At 40.2% G+C, this 21,025-nt stretch overlaps 1 protein-coding gene across 3 annotated transcripts in view; it reads right to left on the bottom strand.

Annotated features, from left to right (window-relative positions):
* Nucleotides 1-21,025, bottom strand: part of ENOX1 (ecto-NOX disulfide-thiol exchanger 1) — a 314,387-nt gene that overhangs the window by 47,303 nt on the left and 246,059 nt on the right. For all 3 annotated transcript variants that reach the window (XM_037799840.1, XM_037799841.1, XM_037799842.1), the window contains 2 exons: nucleotides 8,690-8,797; nucleotides 4,629-4,685 (listed from right to left, as the gene is read on the bottom strand). In XM_037799840.1, the coding sequence (XP_037655768.1) occupies nucleotides 4,629-4,685; nucleotides 8,690-8,797 (165 nt within the window). The remainder of the gene's footprint in view (nucleotides 1-4,628; nucleotides 4,686-8,689; nucleotides 8,798-21,025) is intronic.

Below are 21,025 nucleotides of genomic sequence, written 5' to 3' on the forward strand. Positions count from 1 at the left end.
GATGTGGATACCTGTGCAGCCAAAACCACGATCTGAATAAAAAACAATTTTGGAGACTGAATGGATGTACTCCCCCCAAAAAGCTAAATATGATAATCCTATCCTGTGTAACAGCAGAAGTAATTGTTTAGAATGTAAGATTGGTAACTTTGGTAGATCCAATATACATGCATATAAATATACATAAATACTTGTGTTAAAAAAAGGGGATTAGCAATAGCTTTTTCGGGGTTATACTAAACTCGAAGAATATTCTCAGAGATTCTTTTCCATACACTCCTAACATCTTATCTCTGAAAGATTCAACGACAACTCTGAGGATTTGCTTTCTGTTGGAGGCAACATGAAAAACTGAAAGGCTTTTTTTTGTTTTTGTTTTATTGTCAGATGGAGGTGGTGTTCTACTTGGCAGTGGTAACTTTCTGTGTCACAAATTAAACCTTTTTATAGATTGCAAATGATTTTTTCTAACCCCATTGTGTGAGCCTAGATTTAGTAAATAGGGGATAGGAGCTGGCGGCTTTCCTATAGCAGAAATAAGGATGAAAGGAGAGAAAATTCATGTAAAATTGTGAGACAAAATTGTTCTTCTATACACTGCAGCCTTAAGGGGCCACTTCGTTTAATTCCTCCTGTTTGTCCACCCATCTCCCTTTCCCTCCACTTTCTCGCCAAATATACACACATTGGTGATACTTCTGGGAGAAAGGACATTGAAAAAACATGCAAAATGAGGACAGGTAATCTCTTTCTTTCCTTTTTAAATTTAAGATTTTAATATCTGTTATACATAATTACCAGGCCCCGAGCTAACTGTTCAGCAGTCCTAGGGATTAGAAGACAGCTCAGAGACAGAGAGCAAAAGAAAACTCATGGTTCTGCTTTTTTCGAAAGAAAATTGGGTCTGGAACAACTGAAATCTCTAAAGGAGCTGGGATAAAGGCTAGTTTTAAACTTGGGTACATGTAAAAGCTTGGACTGCCCAACTGTCATTAATATAGCCAGTTCCAAGGACAAATTAAAATCTATTTTTAAAATCAATCTGTGCAGTCCTCTTGGAGAGCAAGCCCTTCCAGTTGGCCTCAGTTTCTGGTTACAATGATTTTAAATTTGCCCTCAGAAAACTTCCATCATGGGTATGGGCTTGCAGAAGATCTTGTAATACAGGGCAAGAGCCGGGTTTTTTACGGGTGCACCTGTTTGAGGACCCCAAGAATATTGTTATTGGTCAGATATTGCTATTGCTCAATAAAATGTAAAAACCATAAAAAAGTCATAGTAACAGACCAAATCTAGGTGTGGCCAGCATCCCCTAAATTAGGAGGCTCTTGAGATTCAGGCAAAAGAGCTAGTAAACTGCGTGAATCATATCTACAAGTGGAAGCCCTCAGGACCACTAACGGTTATCATGCAGGGGCACGTCCACCGCACTAAGATTCTGGATGTCAAGCTATTCCAGAAGTCTAAGCTCTGTGCCACACTTTGTGACACAACTATTAGTATACTGAACCCCCCAGAAAGAAATACGAGAGATGCAGACCACGATTTACGGACATTGCAATTATAGCATTATTTATTATAGTCAAAAAAAGGGAAGTTAAATGCCTAACACATAGGTACGTGGTTCAATGATTTCGTACCTACATTACACAGCCATTAAGAATCATGTCTTTGGGTAATGTTTGATGACAGGAAAAAACTTGTGATAGAATGAGAAACCAAAAAAGGTATAAAACCGAAGACATTTATACATTTATTTATGAGGTTTTCTCTCTGGTCACACAAGTGTACACGACTGGGAAAAGAATTGAAATGCAAGGTTCACAGTGGTTTTCTCTGAGTAACAAGATTATTTTTCTTAACCTCTGTATTCTTTTCTGTATTTTTTGAGTTTCAGATAAACTTTTTACTTTTATGATCAGACATGTTGCTTCTGAAACATGATTGTCAACCCTTACAAGAATGCCCAGTTGAGCCTGCTCCTGCCCACTGTTTGTTATTAATAAGTGATATCATACAAAATTCCTACTGCCACCTGAAAATTATCGTGAGAATAAATTTATATGTCTCAGTCAGTAACATCAGGGCCAGAGTCTTTACACCTCATGCTCTGCATTAAAATTCACCCTGCAAGAGCACTGCATCCTAAGTTAAGTACTACTGATGCACAAAAGGGAATTAGTACTTGTTGAGTATGTACTCAGGGCCAGGTGTTTATTTACATGGTTTCTCTTAACAGACTTACAGATGAGGACAGGGGAGTTCACAGGGTCAAATAATTTGCCTTGGCCACATTGCTAGTCAGTGATTGAAATGGACACAAGCCCTATGGGTCTGGTTGAGACGCCTTGTCTCTTTCGACATGTGGTAGCTGCAGATGAGATGCAGACTGCATTGCAGACATTGGAAAACATCTTTGTGAAATATCTGGCTAGAGCTCCTAGTGTTGGCGCGAAGCCATGATTTTTCTTTTCTCTCACATGGCCCTAATAGAGGTCCTAGGGAAATTGCCCAAAGGAAACCACATAAAGACAGACAAGAGGACAAGTGATCAATCCATCTACTGGGAAGCCCCTGAAAAAAAACACAAAGCAACAATAATAACCAGCCTAGCCCCCTGCCCAGCCTTCCACAAACATCTCCCTCTCTTTCAGTTGGGGTGCTGTTTCCTCCCCTCCTACTTGGCCTGAACCCCACCTCTTAACAGTCATTTCTTTAACTTGATTCAATGCCCACACCATGGACTCTAAAGAGGTATATTTAAAAAGGTTAAAAACTACTCCAGAAGAGACAAAGTCCTCAGAGCTTAGCCCTTCACCTTTCCCATCTAATGTACTTTTTAACATTTATCAAACAAGCGCCCATGAGCTAGATATTGTGTCAGGCCTTTCTGTGCATTATGTAATTTAATTCAATAGATGAGTTCAGAGTCATAACAACTTCTTACTCAGATGGAACCACACAATCGCAGTGAGTCCAATCCATTATCTCATTTGCTTATAGCAACAAGCCTTAAGGAAAGGAAGGCAGGTAACATCACCCCCACTTTACAGACCAGGAAACTGAGGCACACCAGTGCTCTGTCGGAATTATTGGATTAGACAACAGCCTCCGTGGGAGGTACAGAGGGACTGACCTGAGTAAGTCAAAAGACTTGGCTGAGAGTGGCAGCCACGTGTCCCTGCAGGACTGAATGCGGTGAGCGTTTAGGGTAAGGATAGGGATAATGAAATATTGGAGTGGGAAGATGAACTGCTTACAATGTCACCATTGGAGAGCTCTGTATGAACGGCTTCTTCTTTAAGTCTTCTGCTTTCTAAATCCTACCCATCCTTCAAAGCCAAACCCACACCCCACAGATCCAGGAAGCCTTTCTTGATTATCCAGGGTACAGAAACCATAATAATAACACCTTAGGGTTTTCTTGTGACAATATCGTGTTAAGTTTATGAGGTGTCCTTTTTACAAACAAGGAAAATGAAGCTCAGAGAAGTTAAGCGACTTGTGAAGCTGACAGTTAATAAAGAGCAAAGTTCGGATTTTAAACTACATCACATCACAACTGCCTCACATTCCTATTATGATCCCACTGGCTTGTATACTGCCCATGTGTTCCTTGAGGGCAGACAGTAAGTCCCTTCTCCACAAGGTACGTAGTAGGGCTTCAGCAAACATCATCTGTTAAATATCTATGTGATAGGAACAGTAATTCTTCTAAGGGATTTTTCTTTTTTTTGCATGTGTGCATTTTGAATGTCAGGCTCTCTGCTGTCTATAATTAAAACAAGAGTGAACATGAAACGTAAAATTTCTCCTTGCTGTAGTGTAACTAGGTATCATTACCATGTGTGATTCTGTGTTATGTGAGAAGAACTGCTTAGTAAGTATTTTCTGTGATGAGGATAATCAAATACATACACATGTTGGAGAGATTAAAAAAAAAAGACAAAAACAAACCCATCAAACATATGGAAAGACAATGATCTGCAGGACATAATATTCCACCCGAGACCAAAGAACTTCCAAGGTAAAAAGAGTAGTTGGCCAAGTCCTGACTATTGGATATTCAAGGAACACTAACAGTGGAAGGCAGTGTGCTAGCTGGGATCTTGCACCATTATACTCTCTCCAGAAGCTGGAAGAGTCACGTTATTGCTCTGGCTCAGAAGCAGAAGAGAGATAGGTTGTCAAGGGCTATTTTTGGGGGGAGTTGCTCTAAGACCCTCTTCAGCATGTCAATCATTTCCTCACCCTCTTCACTGGCAGGAAAACAATATGTACACACAAAATATACAACTTATTACCCTGTAGGGTCTTGTGCCATTTGCCCTCCCAACACACCGTTGGTTTACAGTTTTGGAAGGGCTCAAACAAACTCACTGAGATTAGAATTACTGATGGTGGGAATTGCTCAAGTTCTTCTAAATTGACATTTGCAACATAAGCTAACAGTAGCAATGTCTATTCACCACGTTTTATGGCCAAACCATACATAGTAAACAAAATAAGCCACTGAGAGGCACGGCTTCTGATCGCCTTTATGTTACAAATAAAGTCCCCCACTCCCTCCACGGGACAGTCTACCAACATCAAGCAAGAATGGCAAACACTGGGCTTATGGTACTTACATTTGCATCGTCGTGGCTATGGCCGTTGGTCTCGACCAATTCCTTGGTGCCTTTTAACTGCAAATTTTAAGGAAAAACAAACAAACAAAAAAACCCACAAATAAATAAGCAAGCAAATCTGTTATGTATATATCATCTTGTTAACACAGATTTATCTGAGGTTGCGCTTTTTCTTTTTTTTTTCATAAAACTTCCAATGAGGAAGGACAGATGGAGCACATAATTCTAACGAGTCTTATGGAAACCAGTTTGAGACCGATATTTTATGAAGTGTGATGGCTGGCAAAAAATAAATGGGTTTTGGTCATTATTTTTTAAATAATAAGATTAGAAAGCAGTTCCATAGGCATAAAACGTATAAAATTGGTTCTTAAGAATAATAAATGATTCAATTTCCTAGTCGTATTGCTATTAATTTAAACTCTGCAGTGTTTGCAAGTTGCCACTAGCTAAATGATGTTATACTAACCATTATTCATGACTGATGTGTTTTTGGCTGTTTAATATGCCGCAGTGCTACTGTACATGTCCTCCTTGAGAACGTATTTGAATGACTGACATCGCTTCTGGAGGCCTAAAAGGGGAAGATTATTCCTTCTTTTTGTGAGGGAAGAATTGGGAAGATGTCTCCTTGGCCACTGAAGCATTAGAAGAAAAGCTCTTTCTCAAATGAGATTTTTAACAGTGAACATTTGGAAGCACTACTCTCTCTCTCATAAGGCTTAGAAGTAATCAGTTATCAGGAAATCTCAGGAAATTTTTAATTGGTGTTTTATCCTAGCCCGACTCAAAGCGGATATTTGGAGGCAGAGAGCAAGCGAAAGAGTGAACAGGCCTTCCAGCTGCTCACCAGTATTTCTTCCTAGAAATGCTTAATCATCTCCTCTATCATTGTCTTTTATGCCAAATATAAAGCATTCATGGTGGGAAATTGATATTGAAAGAAAACAAATGCACCAGTGTCTTTAGTTTTTTAAGGCAACCTCAGACTCACAGCAAGAAAGCCATACCCTCTCCATTCGTTTGGTTTTGCCAAAGAAAGGTGACTTGACAAAACAGAGTAGGGGACTAATGACTCTTGGGCTCATTTCTATATCACTCTTGCTGAAGAAAAACAATTCTGCCCAGAGTTCTTTGGGGCTCCATGACTGAGTTCCACATGCAACAAATACCAGGGGCAGGGCAACATGAGATTTATATGAAAATTAAAAAGTGCATCGTAGTGATAGGAACACAAAAGGACTTAAATAAAACCCTCTATGCTTTCCTATCTGAAAGGTTTCTTTTTTGTGGGTGCTCTCATCTTCTTCCCATAGGTCTGTAACCTGTGCTTCTGTGAGATTAGCTAAGGTTGGCTCAGAAGGAGGTTTTGCTATTATTCAGAAGTAAAAAGACTGTTGTGTGAAAGCCTATTCCACCTTGACCTACATAAAAAAAGATGCCCGTGGCTCGCCCTCCTCCTAAATAAACTTCAGTCTTCCCACCCCACACATTATTCTCCCCCTCTGCCCTCTCTTGCTAGGCTGCTCATTTGCTCTCACCCCACTGCCCGTCTACTGGTACTGCCTGCCCAGCTCTCGCCTCTGGAAGTGCCACCAGGAACTCCACCTTCCAGTGGAAGCTTCCTCTTCCTTGCTCCAGCCTGCCCCTCTTCTCTTGGTGGAAGCCCCAGGCCAGCTCCTGCTTTGCCCCTAACATACCTGCTCCCTGTTTCTCTCTCCTCTGACTGCTCTGCGGAGCCTGGGGGGCTGCTCCTCTCCCCGAGATAGAGGGATGGAACATCTCATCTGACAATACCAGAGTTTGTGAATAAACTCTGGATGCAGGAAGCTAGCGCCTTTGTGAAGGAGATGGAAGACAGGAGCCAGTGGGGACCGGGGCTGCCTGGAGAAGCTGCATCTCAGCAAACTGGCTTGGCTGGGAATCTCTCAGAGCAGAGGAAGGAGCCCGCCCTCCCTGGGGGTGAGCGGCCTAACGATGCTGAGGGGTCTGTCCTCACGTCCTCACAACCATGTCTAGCCAGGATTCCCATCAAGGGGCGGTTGCTTTGAATAGCGAAATTCCAAGTCTTCAAGGAGAGGGCATATCTTTTCCAGAGGGGGCATGCAGGATTCTCCGCCCATACAGGGATCATTTAGGCCACGGGTTCCCCTGTCTGGCTGAATCAGAATCTACAGGGCGGAGGTCAGTTGCTTTGGCCATATCTATGAAGGCACTGAGAAAGGGTTTACACACACCTCTACTGAATCCAAAGAAAGCAGCATGAAGCCATGTTCTTGGAGGCGAGAGGTGCGCTTTTACTTCTGTGGTAGGTGGGTGGCTGCATGTCCGTTAGCTGGTACCAGGACAAAGGACCACCGGGGGCATCTGGCAAGGGGCTCCAGCAAACAGAGCCTGGTGTCGGCCAGAGCACCCAACTGCATTTGACTGCTGTCAATCACTGAACCCCCTTAGGCTTCTGTATTCTCGGTGTCTTTGCTTGCAAAGAGCCATTCCATTTAAATTAGTATTGTACTTTTAAAACTGCTCCCTTCTCAGTTGTATTCCCCAGGTCTTCAATGATTTTAGCTTATTTTAATCCTATTCAAGTTCTCCTATTTTTTTTTTTTTTAAGTAATGTAGAGTGGAGTGTGACGTTTTATCAATGTCTGTGTGCTCTTTGCTCTTTAAAAATGAATGCCGTAACAAAAATATGACAATACTTTCTGCAAAACTCAGGATCTGTTTTGATGACTGGGGTTTGGACTTCAAATCAAAGTAAAATATTTGGATCACTTATAGAGAGGAAAAAAAAAAAGGAATCTACCCCTCCCCACCCCAGTTAAAGTTATCTAAGAGAAAAAATCAGGGAGAGAGGGAGCATAAAACAGCAAAAGCTCACAACTATGTCATTTGGTCATGAGCAAATTTTGAGCAAACCAGCTCCACTTTCCCAGGAGCCTTTTAATGTATATAAAGGAGGAGGGATAGTAATTTCAGGTTTCCTAGATAATAGATTGTTGTGAATTAAGTCAACTAAATTTTCGGTACAATCCAAATCAAAATCATACAGAGTCTGCCTCAGTTTAAGTGAAGCAGTCTACATTAATCACATAAGGATAATGATTAATTTTATAAAACATTTTCTTCCAAAGCTCTAAATTATTTATAGACATCTTCACTTTTCCTTCACAAATTTTATGCACTTATAATTTTAGGGGAAAGTAACCAAAAACATATTTTCTTTATCCCAAACCCTTAAAAAAATAAAAATCACTTGTAAAATAACTGATTCACAGCTGACTCGGGTCACCTCTCCCCACTTGATTTATATACTTTTAAAAATGTCTCCTTTATGTTTGCATAAATAACCTTTTCAAAGACCATTGTGTGTGAGTAAAAAAATTTTAAACAATCGGAAGGCCAGGGCTAGGAAAGCATTTCCAGAGCCCTCCCCAGTCCTGCCATGCGGATGCAAAGCTTAGATTTCACCCTGCTGCTGAGTGATCCATCTTGCCCTGCTGTAAGAGAATACTTTCAGACCCACTTATCAACGTCAGCTGCACTTTCATATCAAAGAAAGCCAGAGTGAAGCAGTCAGATTTACAAACTTCATATAAAAGGCTTGTTGCTCACTATGGTTAGATAAGTGTCCTGATGCACAGGGAAGATATTTTTTTAATGTGGCTATGAATCGGTCCTTCTCATCCGAGTGTACCAGGGGTTATGCTAAACTCATTTTCCTCACTATTAGACAGAAGAGGAAACGGGCGGCTTACTCTGAAATATATCTGCCTTGCCAATATTTTAAAATTTTATTAAAACTCATTTCTTTTCTGGAAGAAACTCTCACACATCGCTGGAAGGCTCGGGTAGTCTAAATAGGTACAGGGGTGAAAACAGAGCTGCCAGGAAAGAGATGGCAAATTCCACCTGACCAAGCTGCTATGAGGTTTGACAAGACACAGGCTAATTATCCTGAAGATTAACTTCAGTAATGTTTGCATATGTGCAGCGTGAGGGAGGCCACGCATCAGGGTGTTTGAATTGACTCACAAACCAGAGCTGTTTTCTTCACTTACTTGTTCCTGGAGGACTTTAAGTAACGCCTGTGTGTGGGACTGTTCTTCTTTTGCTTGTTCCAATTCTGATTTTTTGTTGTTTAGCTCCTCCTGGATAGTCAGCAATTGCTGTGGAATTAAAGGACATTTAGGATCGTAGGATGGAGGCCAGGTGACTGTAAAATATTCAAAAAGTCTCCTCATAATTAAGATTTTTACACATCTTAAAGCTTAGTCCAGTCTTCAGCTGGAAAACATTTCTGTGTTTTAACCCCCCACGTAAATGTGTCGAGTAATGCAGTTTATGATACATTATACTATTTGTGATATTGACGCATAAAACCTGTTATAGTATTTGTAAAGGTGTCATTCTAGTCCTTTGAAGAAATGTATTACAAATATACACAGAGTAGTGTTACTAAACAACAGATTGAATGATAAAGAAATTGCATAATAATAAAAAAAATAATTAATTGATTTGCCCAAGGTTACTCCATTTTACATATGACAGTCACGTTAGCTTTACAGGAGCCCTGTAAAGCCACTTTGCCAAGTGGTTGGGACCACAAAAAGATTCCTGTACTTTCTCTGTTATGATGGTGATGTTTTATTAGATCAGCAGGACCGAAGTCCAAACTGCAGTCAATATATCAGCCGAGAAAACTGCTGATACAAGCTGTCAAAACACTAAGCTGTGGCCTGCACTGCTATTTTTAAGCAGGGATGCTGAAGGGAGCTGGGTAAGCCTTGAGCTTTCCTTGCCCCTTCAACTGAAACTCACACGCAGGCTCACCTTGCCTGCTGGAAGCACAGAGCTGCCCAGCACTAATTCATTCGGCTTGGGGTTATATGTTAATATACACGCAGACTATAGAATATTTCTTGACAGTCCCTGCAAATGACTATGTCTTGTCAAAGCTTCTTGACAACAAAGGGCTAGTTTGAAAAGACAGAAGTGCATTTCTTTTGCTGCTGTTTATCATAAATGCTTCACCAATGACATGGAAATGCTAGTGCTTTTCTGAGTCTCCAGCATCCAGGAGGCTTTTTTGGGGCCTTGACAAGCTGGCTGCAGGGCTGCCCGGTGAGTTCTTAACCAGCAAGGCTTGAATAAACACGGATTTCGGATGCTTAAATCCACCAACTGGAAGGATTAAATCAACTCTCCGAAACTACCCGTTTTGGGGTAGAGTTTTCAGAAAAACACACCATCCTTTCCCATGGGCTTGCTTGCTCTGGTCCTTAGTCCGGCGATGGGGATAAATTTAAGAACCCGCTTTGCCCCCCTAGCATAAACTGATTTTCTTGCAATTTTCTAAAAACTCAGGGCATCCTATTTCAGCACGGCCACATCATAATCACATGTGAGGTAATACACACCTCCCACGTTGATGCCTGTAATAGTTGACGTGATTTAATTGTGTATCAACTGATTCAAGTGCTGAAACCAGGGAGGCCATATTGTATTTTGGCACAATGACAAGTACCTAAAACTGTGTGCAAACAATGCAGAGGGTCCCTGTTCCTTCATTCCCATTCATGGCTGGCCCCAGAAGAGTTCCAAGGGGATCTGGCACTCTGTCTTACGTGAAGCAGAACAAATTTTTAATTCATTAGACAATTTCAAATCCAATCTTTAAATCTCTTTTTTGAAATGAGTCAAATTAAGGACAGAAAATTGTCTTTGAAGGTAGGTATCTTACATTTGTTCACTGCAGTGCGTGAGGCAGCAAAATTTAGAAGCTATTCATGTCCAACAGAAGAGGGAGGGTTAAATTAGTGATGGTGCACGTATACAGTGGAAAACTAGGCAGCCATTAGAAATGGAAAAAGAAATCCATGAAGCTGCACAACACAAGCAATGAACCCTAAGTTAAACCATGGACTATAGTTATTAGTGCAATTATAAAAATTGTGCTTCTATCAACTGTAACAAATGTACCCCACCAATGTGAGCTGTTAATAACGGGGGAGGTATTATGGGAACTCTGTACTTTATGCATGATTTTCCTATAAACCCACAACTTCTCTAATTAATACGTATTATTAAAATATACATACATATACACAAAGAATGCACAAGAATCAACAACAGAGAAACACCAAAGAGGAAGAACTGGGCAAAAGGCTAAAACAGCTAAAACAGGTACAGTCGATTCTCATTGTTCACAGTAGTTACGTTCTATAAAGTGCTGCAAACACTGAATTAGCAAATAAGGAACCACTGCTCCCAGGGAAAATACAGGGTAGGCTCCTGCGAGCCTCTCATCACACTGTCACCAATTAATCAATATATAACTTTGTTTTATGTGCATTTTGTGTTCAAAGTCACCTTATTTTATTTGTCTTGTTGATTCAATAACACTGAACTCACGGCCAACTGAAATATGACTCATACCTGGATGTTTATCTAACTTATTTTCTCTGTAAGGCACATCACAGTCATCTTGTGCTTAGGTAAGCACTTCAGAAGTACACTTTGAGGCCATTTTAAACAGTGAAATCACCAACAAAAAGTACAAAAATGTGAAAAACGTGGTACAAAAAAAAGTGGCAGAAATATCTTTGAACATAGAAGATGTTTGCAACACACTGTTTGATGGGGGAAAAAAGTTCAAGTTACAAAGGGGTATCATCTAATTTTGTAACATGTTCATAGAAAAGGATATGGATATTCTATCTGGGTGGGTGGGTTTATGGATGTCTTTCTGTTAGTTTTATACATAAATTTCCTGGTCTGCATGTAAGAAGCATGCATCACTTTAGTAGTGAGAAAAAAACGAACTTAAGTTCTTTAGGGATAAAGAGAGGAACACTACTCGGGCATAACTCTTAGCTGTTATTAGCAATACTGAATAAAGAAGTGGGAAAGTGTGATCTCCCGTAGAGTCTTCCATTTCATCTGCACATGCACATCTCTTCTTCATTCTATTAAAACATACACACAACCTTCCCTTGACCCTACTTACTACTTAAACTTCCATCCTATCTCAAACTTCCTTGGAATCACACTTTGTAAGTAAAATGCCTTTTCTTTCCTCTCCATATTCCACTCCCTTCTCTTCTTATGCACCAACAATCATTTTAATGGTTTAGGGTACAACCTTTTTATTTGAATGTGTCTTTGATTAATATATATTGTCTTTATGAATTTTTGCATAAATTATATGACAAAATTTTCTGCCTTTTTACTAAGCATTATATTCTTAAGATCCATCTGTGTTATACACACACCTGATCTATTGGTTCTGACGGCTGCCTGATACCCTATGAGGCACATCACCCCATTTTACCTAATCCACTCTCCAAGTGAAGGCCTCCCAGAACATCTCCAATTCTCCTCATCCTGTGTGAGGCTGCAATGGAATATCCTAGTGCACGTTCCCTTATGGACCTGTGGGAGAATTTCCCTGGAATGCATTACCAGTGGGGGAACTGCTGGGTCACAGAGCATGTCTAAGGAATTAAAATTTCTCAACATAATGCTCTACCAGGTTACCCACCCACGAGTGGCATATAAGAGTTTCTATGTTCCACATCCACATTAACATTTAGCATTATCCAGCTTTCTAATTTTTCCTGTCTTATAATAATATTAGGTTCCTCACCTTTGAAAAATTTTGCATGTCTCTGATTCCCTATAATTTTAAACATCTCATCATAAGTTTGCTAGCTGTTAGGATTTATTCACACTTCTCAAAAGACTAGACAAGAGCAGTAGTTCCTAATTCTGGCTGCCCATTGGTCTTGTTTGAGGAGCTTTTCAGAAATACTGATTCCTGGGCCCCACGTAATACTGCTTGTGGTGGTTTGGAGGTCTGCAGCCCAGAAAAACATGTTCTTAAATTTAATCCATTCATGTGGGTGTGAACCCATTGTAAGTAGGACCTTTTGATGAGGTTACTTCAGCTAAGGGTCCCAACTCAATAAGGATGAGTCTTCATCCTGTTACTGGAATCCTTTATAAGTGGAATGAAATTCAGACACACAGAGAGAAAGCCATAGGAAGTAAGAAGCAGAAGGGCAGTGGATCTCAGAAGAGAATGCAGAAGCCAGAAGAGGCTTCCATGTGCCTTACCATGTAACAAAGGAGCCAAGGGCCAAGGATCCCCGGCAGCCAGCCCTAGAAAGCCAGTCTTTGGAAGAAAGCATCACCCCGTTGAGGCCTTGACTTGGACTTCCTCTTATTCTCATTAATTAATTGGCATTGTTTAAGCCATCCCATTGCATGGTATTTGCTTGAGCAGCCCAGGTAACTAAAAACACCAATTAACTCAGAATAGCTAGGTGTGGGACCTAGGCATTGATAATTAAAAAACAAATCAAAAAACAACCACCTTCATGGATAATTCCAATGTGCATCTGGGATTGACAACCACTGTTTTCTTTAATACTTACTTAATCCTCAGTCTACTACAATTTGACTTCTATCCCCAGCACTCTCCCCAAACTATTTTCACTAAAGTCAACTGATGCTTTCTAGTTGCCAACCAGCATGCCAGCCTGGTTCTCTTTTTCCTTACTACATGTTCTCTCTAGGTGATCCTACCCACGCCATAGCTTCACTTACATAACTCATGAGCTTATGCTTTACAAAGCTGACTTAACAGCCTCTGCCTGTCTCCAAAAATAGCCACCAGATCCTTAACTCACCATGTTTCAAACTGCTTTTTATCAGTCCCCATACCCAAAATGACTTCCCTTCCTCTTTTGGTTGCTGGGTGGGATATTCACCTGGTATCCAGAGTTATAACCTTGATGTCAATTCTTGCCCTATCATTGCCCTCACACCTCCCTGCCTACACCCCTACCTTCTCCCAACCCCATCCTTGCTGTCATAATCAAGGGCACCATCTCCTCTCCTCTGGAATTTGCCGGTGCCCCTTGCCATCACCCTATACTCCTAACGGTGCTGACCACTAATATTTAAAGTGCTCCCACACTTTAAATTCTGTTGGTTCCCCAACTCCAACTGGATAAAATTGAAACCACTGAACTTTCCATCCTTCCCCAGACATTCCGGATTCTTTCATGACTGTATGCCAAGCTCACTACCCAGGATTCTACCTGGCAAACTCCTGCTCATTATTTAAATCCCTACTCAAATGCTGGCTTTGGGGGCCACCAAGACACCATATAATGGTGTCTTTGTGCAAATGGAAAAGGCTCCGTCCTCCAGGCAGACACCACCCTGTACCAGGGCACATGGTTGGAGAGCAGAGTGTGTGCTTGATTTCAGTCCCACTTAACCACTTTGGACCAGTGCCCTTGTCCAGGGCAGAACTGGCACAACTCAATAGAGTGGCCTTGGGTACGGTGCCAGTTTGAATGTATTATGTCCCCCAAAATACCATTATATTTGATGCACTCTTGTGTGGGCAGACATATTAGTGTTAATTAGATTGTAATTCTTTGATTATTTCCATGGAGATGCAATACACCCAACTGTAGGTGATAACTCTGATTGGGTAATTTCCATGGAGGTGTGGCCCTGCCCATTCAGCATGGGCCTTGATTAGTTTACTAGGGCACTATATGAGCTCAGACAGAAGGAGCAAGCTTGCTACAGCCACGAGGGACACTTTGAAGAACACACAGTTGCTGAGAGCAACTGAGAGTGACATTTTGAAGAGCAGCTGCAGCTAAGAGAGGACAAAATGCCCCAAAAGCAACATTTTGGAGAACACCATTTTGAAATGCAACCTGGGAGCAAGCAGACGCCAATCACGTGCCTTCTGGGCTAACAGAGGTTTTCTGGATGCCAATGGCCATCCTCCAGTGGAGGTACCCGATTGTAGATGCCTTACCTTGGACACTTTATGGCCTTAAGACTGTAACTTTGTAACCAAATAAACCTCCTTTATAAAAGCTAATCCGAGGATTCTGGGAAGATGGCAGCATAGAAAGAAGTGGAAGACTTAGTCTCCCCCAGAACAATTCATAAATGAACAAAAAACCAGTAAATAACCTGGAATAACAGCGGGGAGACAAATGTGACTGTACACTCAACATCCACTGACATGAATTGGGAGGAATGCCCGAGATCACAGCATAAAATCTGTAAGTAAAACTGTGGACCTGCGCTGAGGGCCGAGAACCTAGAGCTGAGAGCCCCTCCCTCGCAGAAGCCACGCCGTGCACTTTCTCAGCCCAGCTCCAAGGGAGGTTTTTTTTTTTTTTTTTTCAAATCTTCATTTTATTGAGATATATTCACATACCACGCAGTCATACAAAACAAATCGTACTTTCGACTGTTTACAGTACCATTACATAGTGGTACATTCATCACCCAAATCAATCCCTGACACCTTCATTAGGACACACACAAAAATAACAAGAATAATAATTAGAGTGAAAAAGAGCAATTGAAGTAAAAAAGAACACTGGGTACCTTTGTCTGTTTGTTTCCTTCCCCTACTTTTCTACACATCCATCCATAAACTAGACAAAGTGGAGTTTGGTCCTTATGGCTTTCCCAATCCCATTGTCACTCCTCATAAGCTACATTTTTATACAACTGACTTCGAGATTCATGGGTTCTGGGTTGTAGTTTGATAGTTTCAGGTATCCACCACCAGCTACCCCAATTCTTTAGAACCTAAAAAGGGTTGTCTAAAGTGTGCGTAAGAGTGCCCACCAGAGTGACCTCTTGGGTCCTTTTGGATTCTCTCTGCCACTGAAGCTTATTTCATTTCCTCTCACATCCCCCTTTTGGTCAAGATGTTCTCCGTCCCACGATGCCAAGTCTACATGCCTCCCTGGGAGTCGTATTCCACGTTGCCAGGGAGATTCACTCCCCTGGGTGTCTGATCCCACGTAGGGGGGAGGGCAGTGATTTCACCTTTCAAGTTGGCTTAGCTAGAGAGACAGGGCCACATCTGAGCAACAAAGAGGCATTCGGGAGGAGGCTCTTAGGCACAACCATAGGGAGGCCTAGCCTCTCCTTTGCAGCAACCGTCTTCCCAAGGGCAAGTCCTGTGGTAGAGGGCTCAGCCCATCAAACCACCAGTCCCCTATGTCTGTGGTCATGTTAGCAACCATGGAGGTGGAGCAGGCGAATACCCCTGCATTCTCCACAGGCTCCTCAAGGGGACACTACATCTTTTTTTTTCCCCTGTTTTTTTTTTTTTTTTTTTAAACTTTCCCTTCTTTTTTAAATCAACTGTATGAAAAAAAAGTTAAAAAGAAAACAAACATACAATAAAAGAAATTTTCAAAGAGACCATAACAAGGGAGTAAGAAAAAGACAACTAACCAAAGATAACTGCTTAATTTCCAACATGTTCCTACTTTACCCCAAGAAAGTTACCTAATATAGCAACATTTCTGTGAACTTGTTCCCACTATATCCATCAGAAATTAACAGACCATAGTCATTCCTGGGCATCCCCAGAACGTTAAATAGCTTATCTGTTCTTCTTGGATTATTGTTCCCCCTTCCTTAATTGCTCTCTATTGCTAGTTCCCCTACATTCTACATTATAAACCATTTGTTTTACATTTTTCAAAGTTCACATTAGTGGTAGCATATAATATTTCTCTTTTTGTGCCTGGCTTATTTCGCTCAGCATTATGTCTTCAAGGTTCATCCATGTTGTCATATGTTTCACGAGATCGTTCCTTCTTACTGCTGCGTAGTATTCCATCGTGTGTATATACCACATTTTATTTATCCACTCATCTGTTGAAGGACATTTGGGTTGTTTCCATCTCTTAGCAATTGTGAATAATGCTGCTATGAACATTGGCGTGCAGATATCTGTTCGTGTCACTGCTTTCTGACCTTCCGGGTATATACCGAGAAGTGCAATCGCTGGATCGAATGGTAGCTCTATATCTAGTTTTCTAAGGAACTGCCAGACTGACTTCCAGAGTGGCTGAACCATTATACAGTCCCACCAACAATGAATAAGAGTTCCAATTTCTCCACATCCCCTCCAGCATTTGTAGTTTCCTGTTTGTTTAATGGCAGCCATTCTAACCGGTGTTAGATGGTATCTCATTGTGGTCTTAATTTGCATCTCTCTAATAGCTAGTGAAGCTGAACATTTTTTCATGTGTTTCTTGGCCATTTGTATTTCCTCTTCAGAGAACTGTCTTTTCATATCTTTTGCCCATTTTATAATTGGGCCGACTGCACTATTGTCATTGAGTTGTAGGATTTCTTTATATATGCAAGATATCAGTCTTTTGTCAGATACATGGTTTCCAAAAATTTTTTCCCATTGAGTTGGCTGCCTCTTTACCTTTTTGAGAAATTCCTTTGAGGTGCAGAAACTTCTAAGCTTGAGGAGTTCCCATTTATCTATTTTCTCTTTTGTTGCTTGTGCTTTGGGTGTAAAGTCTAGGAAGTGGCCGCCTAATACAAGGTCTTGAAGATGTTTTCCTACATTATCTTCTAGGAGTTTTATGGTACTTTCTTTTATATTGAGATCTTTGGTCCATTTTGAGTTAATTTTTGTGTAGGGGGTGAGGTAGGGGTCCTCTTTCATTCTTTTGGATATGGATATCCAACTCTCCCAGCCCCATTTGTTGAAAAGACCATTATGACTCAGTTCAGTGACTTTGGGGGCCTTATCAAAGATCAGTCGGCCATAGATCTGAGGGTCTATCTCTGAATTCTCAATTCGATTCCATTGATCTATATGTCTATCTTTGTGCCAGTACCATGCTGTTTTGGCAACTGTGGCTTTATAATAAGCTTCAAAGTCAGGGAGTGTAAGTCCTCCCACTTCGTTTTTCTTTTTTAGAGTGTCTTTAGCAATTTGAGGCATCTTCCCTTTCCAAATAAATTTGATAACTAGCTTTTCCAAGTCTGCAAAGTAGGTTGTTGGAATTTTGATTGGGATTGCATTGAATCTGTAGATGAGTTTGGGTAGAATTGACATCTTAATGACATTTAGTCTTCCTATCCATGAACATGGAATATTTTTCCATCTTTTAAGGTCCCCTTCTATTTCTTTTAGTAGAGTTATGTAGTTTTCTTTGTATAGGTCTTTTACATCTTTGGTTAAGTTGATTCCTAGGTACTTGATTTTTTTAGTTGCTATTGAAAATGGTATCTTTTTCTTGAGTGTCTCCTCAGTTTGTTCATTTCTAGCATATAGAAACATTACTGACTTATGTGCATTAACCTTGTATCCCGCTACTGTGCTAAATTTGTTTATTAGCTCTAGTAGCTGTATTGTCGATTTCTCAGGGTTTTCTAGATATAAGATCATATCATCTGCAAACAGTGACAGTTTTACTTCTTCTTTTCCAATTTGGATGCCTTTTATTTCTTTGTCTTGCCGGATTGCCCTGGCTAGCACTTCCAGCACAATGTTGAATAACAGTGGTGACAGCGGGCATCCTTGTCTTGTTCCTGATCTTAGGGGGAAGGCTTTCAGTCTCTCACCATTGAGTACTATGCTGGCTGTGGGTTTTTCATATATGCTCTTTATCATGTTGAGGAAGTTTCCTTCAATTCCTACCTTTTGAAGTGTTTTTATCAAAAACGGATGTTGGATATTGTCAAATGCTTTTTCAGCATCTATTGAGATGATCAATTGATTTTTCCCTTTTGACTTGTTAATGTGTTGTAATACATTGATTGATTTTCTTATGTTGAACCATCCTTGCATGCCTGGAATAAACCCCACTTGGTCATGGTGTATGATTTTTTTAATGTGTCTTTGGATTCTATTTGCAAGTATTTTGTTGAGGTTTTTTGCATCTATATTCATTAGGGAGATTGGCCGGTAGTTTTCCTTTTCTGTAGCATCTTTGCCTGGTTTTGGTATTAGATTGATGTTAGCTTCATAAAATGAGTTAGGCAGTGTTCCATTTTCTTCAATGTTTTGAAAGAGTTTGAGTAAGATTGGTGTCAGTTCTTTCTGGAAAGTTTGGTAGAATTCCCCTGTGAAGCCATCTGGCCCTGGGCATTTATTTGTGGGAAGATTTTTGATGACTGATTGGATCTCTCTGCTTGTGATGGGTTGGTTGAGGTCTTCTATTTCTTCTCTGGTCAGTCTAGGTTGTTCATATGTTTCCAGGAAATTGTCCATTTCCTCTACATTATCCAGTTTGTTGCCATACAGTTGTTCATAGTATCCTCTTATAATTTTTTTAATTTCTTCAGGATCTGCAGTTATGTCACCTTTTTCATTCATTATTTTGTTTATATGGGTCTTCTCTCTTTTTGATTTTGTCAGTCTAGCTAGGGGCTTGTCAATCTTGTTGATCTTCTCAAAGAACCAACTTTTGGTGATATTTATCCTCTCTATTGTTTTTTTGTTCTCTATGTCATTTATTTCTGCTTTAATCCTTGTTATTTCTTTTCTTGTACTTGGTTTAGGATTGGTTTGCTGTTCATTTTCTAGCTTCTTCAGTTGATCCATTAGTTCTTTGATTTTGGCTCTTTCTTCCTTTTTAATATATGCGTTTAGTGCTATAAATTTCCCCCTCAGCACTGCTTTTGCTGCATCCCATAGGTTTTGGTATGTTGTGTTCTCATTTTCATTCGTCTCTATATATTTAGCAATTTCTCTTGCTATTTCTTCTTTAACCTACTGATTGTTTAGGAGTGTGTTGTTTAATCTCCAGGTATTTGTGAATTTTCTAAGTCTCTGATGGTTATTGACTTCTAATTGTATTCCATTGTGGTCAGAGAATGTGCTTTGAATAATTTCGATCTTTTTAAATTTATTGAGGCTTGTTTTATGTCCCAGCATGTGATCTATTCTGGAGAAAGTTCCATGAGCACTAGAAAAGTATGTGTATCCTGGTGATTTGGGATGTAATGTCCTGTATATGTCTGTTAAATCTAATTCATTTATCAGATTGTTTAGGTTTTCAATTTCCTTATTGGTCTTCTGTCTGGTTGATCTATCTATAGGAGAGAGTGATGTGTTGAAGTCTCCCACAATTATTGTGGAAACATCAATTGCTTCCTTTAGTTTTGCCAGTGCTTCTCTCATGTATTTTGTGGCACCTTGATTGGGTGCATAGACATTTACGATTGTTATTTCTTCTTGCTGAATTGCCCCTTTTATTAGTATGTAGTGGCCTTCTTTGTCTCTCAAAACATCCCTGCATTTGAAGTCTATTTTATCTGAGATTAATATTGCTACACCTGCTTTCTTTTGGCTGTAGCTTGCATGAAATATTTTTTTCCATCCTTTCACTTTCAGTTTCTTTGTGTCCCTGTGTCTAAGATGAGTCTCTTGTATGCAACATATTGATGGTTCATTTTTTTTGATCCATTCTGCGAATCTGTATCTTTTAATTGGGGAGTTTAATCCATTTACATTCAACGTTATAACCGTGATGGCATTTCTTGAATCAGCCATCTTATCCTTTGGTTTATGTTTGTCATATTTTTCCCCTCTGTCTATTAATATCCTTTATTGTACACATACCGAATCTCTTTAGTACTGAACCTTTCTCCAAGTCTCTCTGTCCTTTCTTTGTTTCTCTGTCTGTAGGGCTTCCTTTAGTATCTCCAGTAGGGCAGGTCTCTTGTTAGCAAATTCTCTCAGCATTTGTTTGTCTGTGAAAAATTTAAGCTCTCCCTCAAATTTGAAGGAGAGCTTTGCTGGATAAAGTATTCTTGGCTGGAAATTTTTCTCACTCAGAATTTTAAATATATCGTGCCACTGCCTTCTCGCCTCCATGGTGGCTGCTGAGTAGTCACTACTTAGTCTTATGCTGTTTCCTTTGTATGTGGTGAATTGCTTTTCTCTTGCTGCTTTCAGAACTTGCTCCTTCTCTTCTGTGTTTGACAGTGTGATCAGTATATGTCTTGGAGTGGGTTTATTTGGATTTATTCTATTTGGGGTTCGCTGAGCATTTATGATTTGTGTATTTATGTTGTTTAGAAGATTTGGGAAGTTTTCCCCAACAATTTCTTTGAATACTCTTCCTAGACCTTTACCCTTTTCTTCCCCTTCTGGGACTCCAATGAGTCTTATATTTGGACGTTTCATATTATCTATCATATCCCTGAGGTCCATTTCGATTTTTTCAATTTTTTCCCCATTCTTTCTTTTATGCTTTCATTTTCTATTCTGTCATCTTCGAGGTCACTGATTCGTTGTTCAACTTCCTCTAGTCTTGTACTATGAGTGTCCAGAATCTTTTTAATTTGGTCAACAGTTTCTTTAATTTCCATAAGATCATCCATTTTTTTGTTTAGTCTTGCAATGTCTTCTTTATGTTCTTCTAGGTTCTTCTTGATTTCCTTTGTCTCCCGTACTATGGTCTCATTGTTCATCTTTAGTTCTTTGAGTAGCTGCTCTAGGTGCTGTGTCTCTTCTGGTATTTTGATTTGGGTGCTTCGGCTTGGGTTATCCATATCGTCTGTTTTTTTCATATGCT

The sequence above is a fragment of the Choloepus didactylus genome, chromosome 12 (assembly GCF_015220235.1).
Source record: "Choloepus didactylus isolate mChoDid1 chromosome 12, mChoDid1.pri, whole genome shotgun sequence".
Taxonomy (NCBI): domain Eukaryota; kingdom Metazoa; phylum Chordata; class Mammalia; order Pilosa; family Megalonychidae; genus Choloepus; species Choloepus didactylus.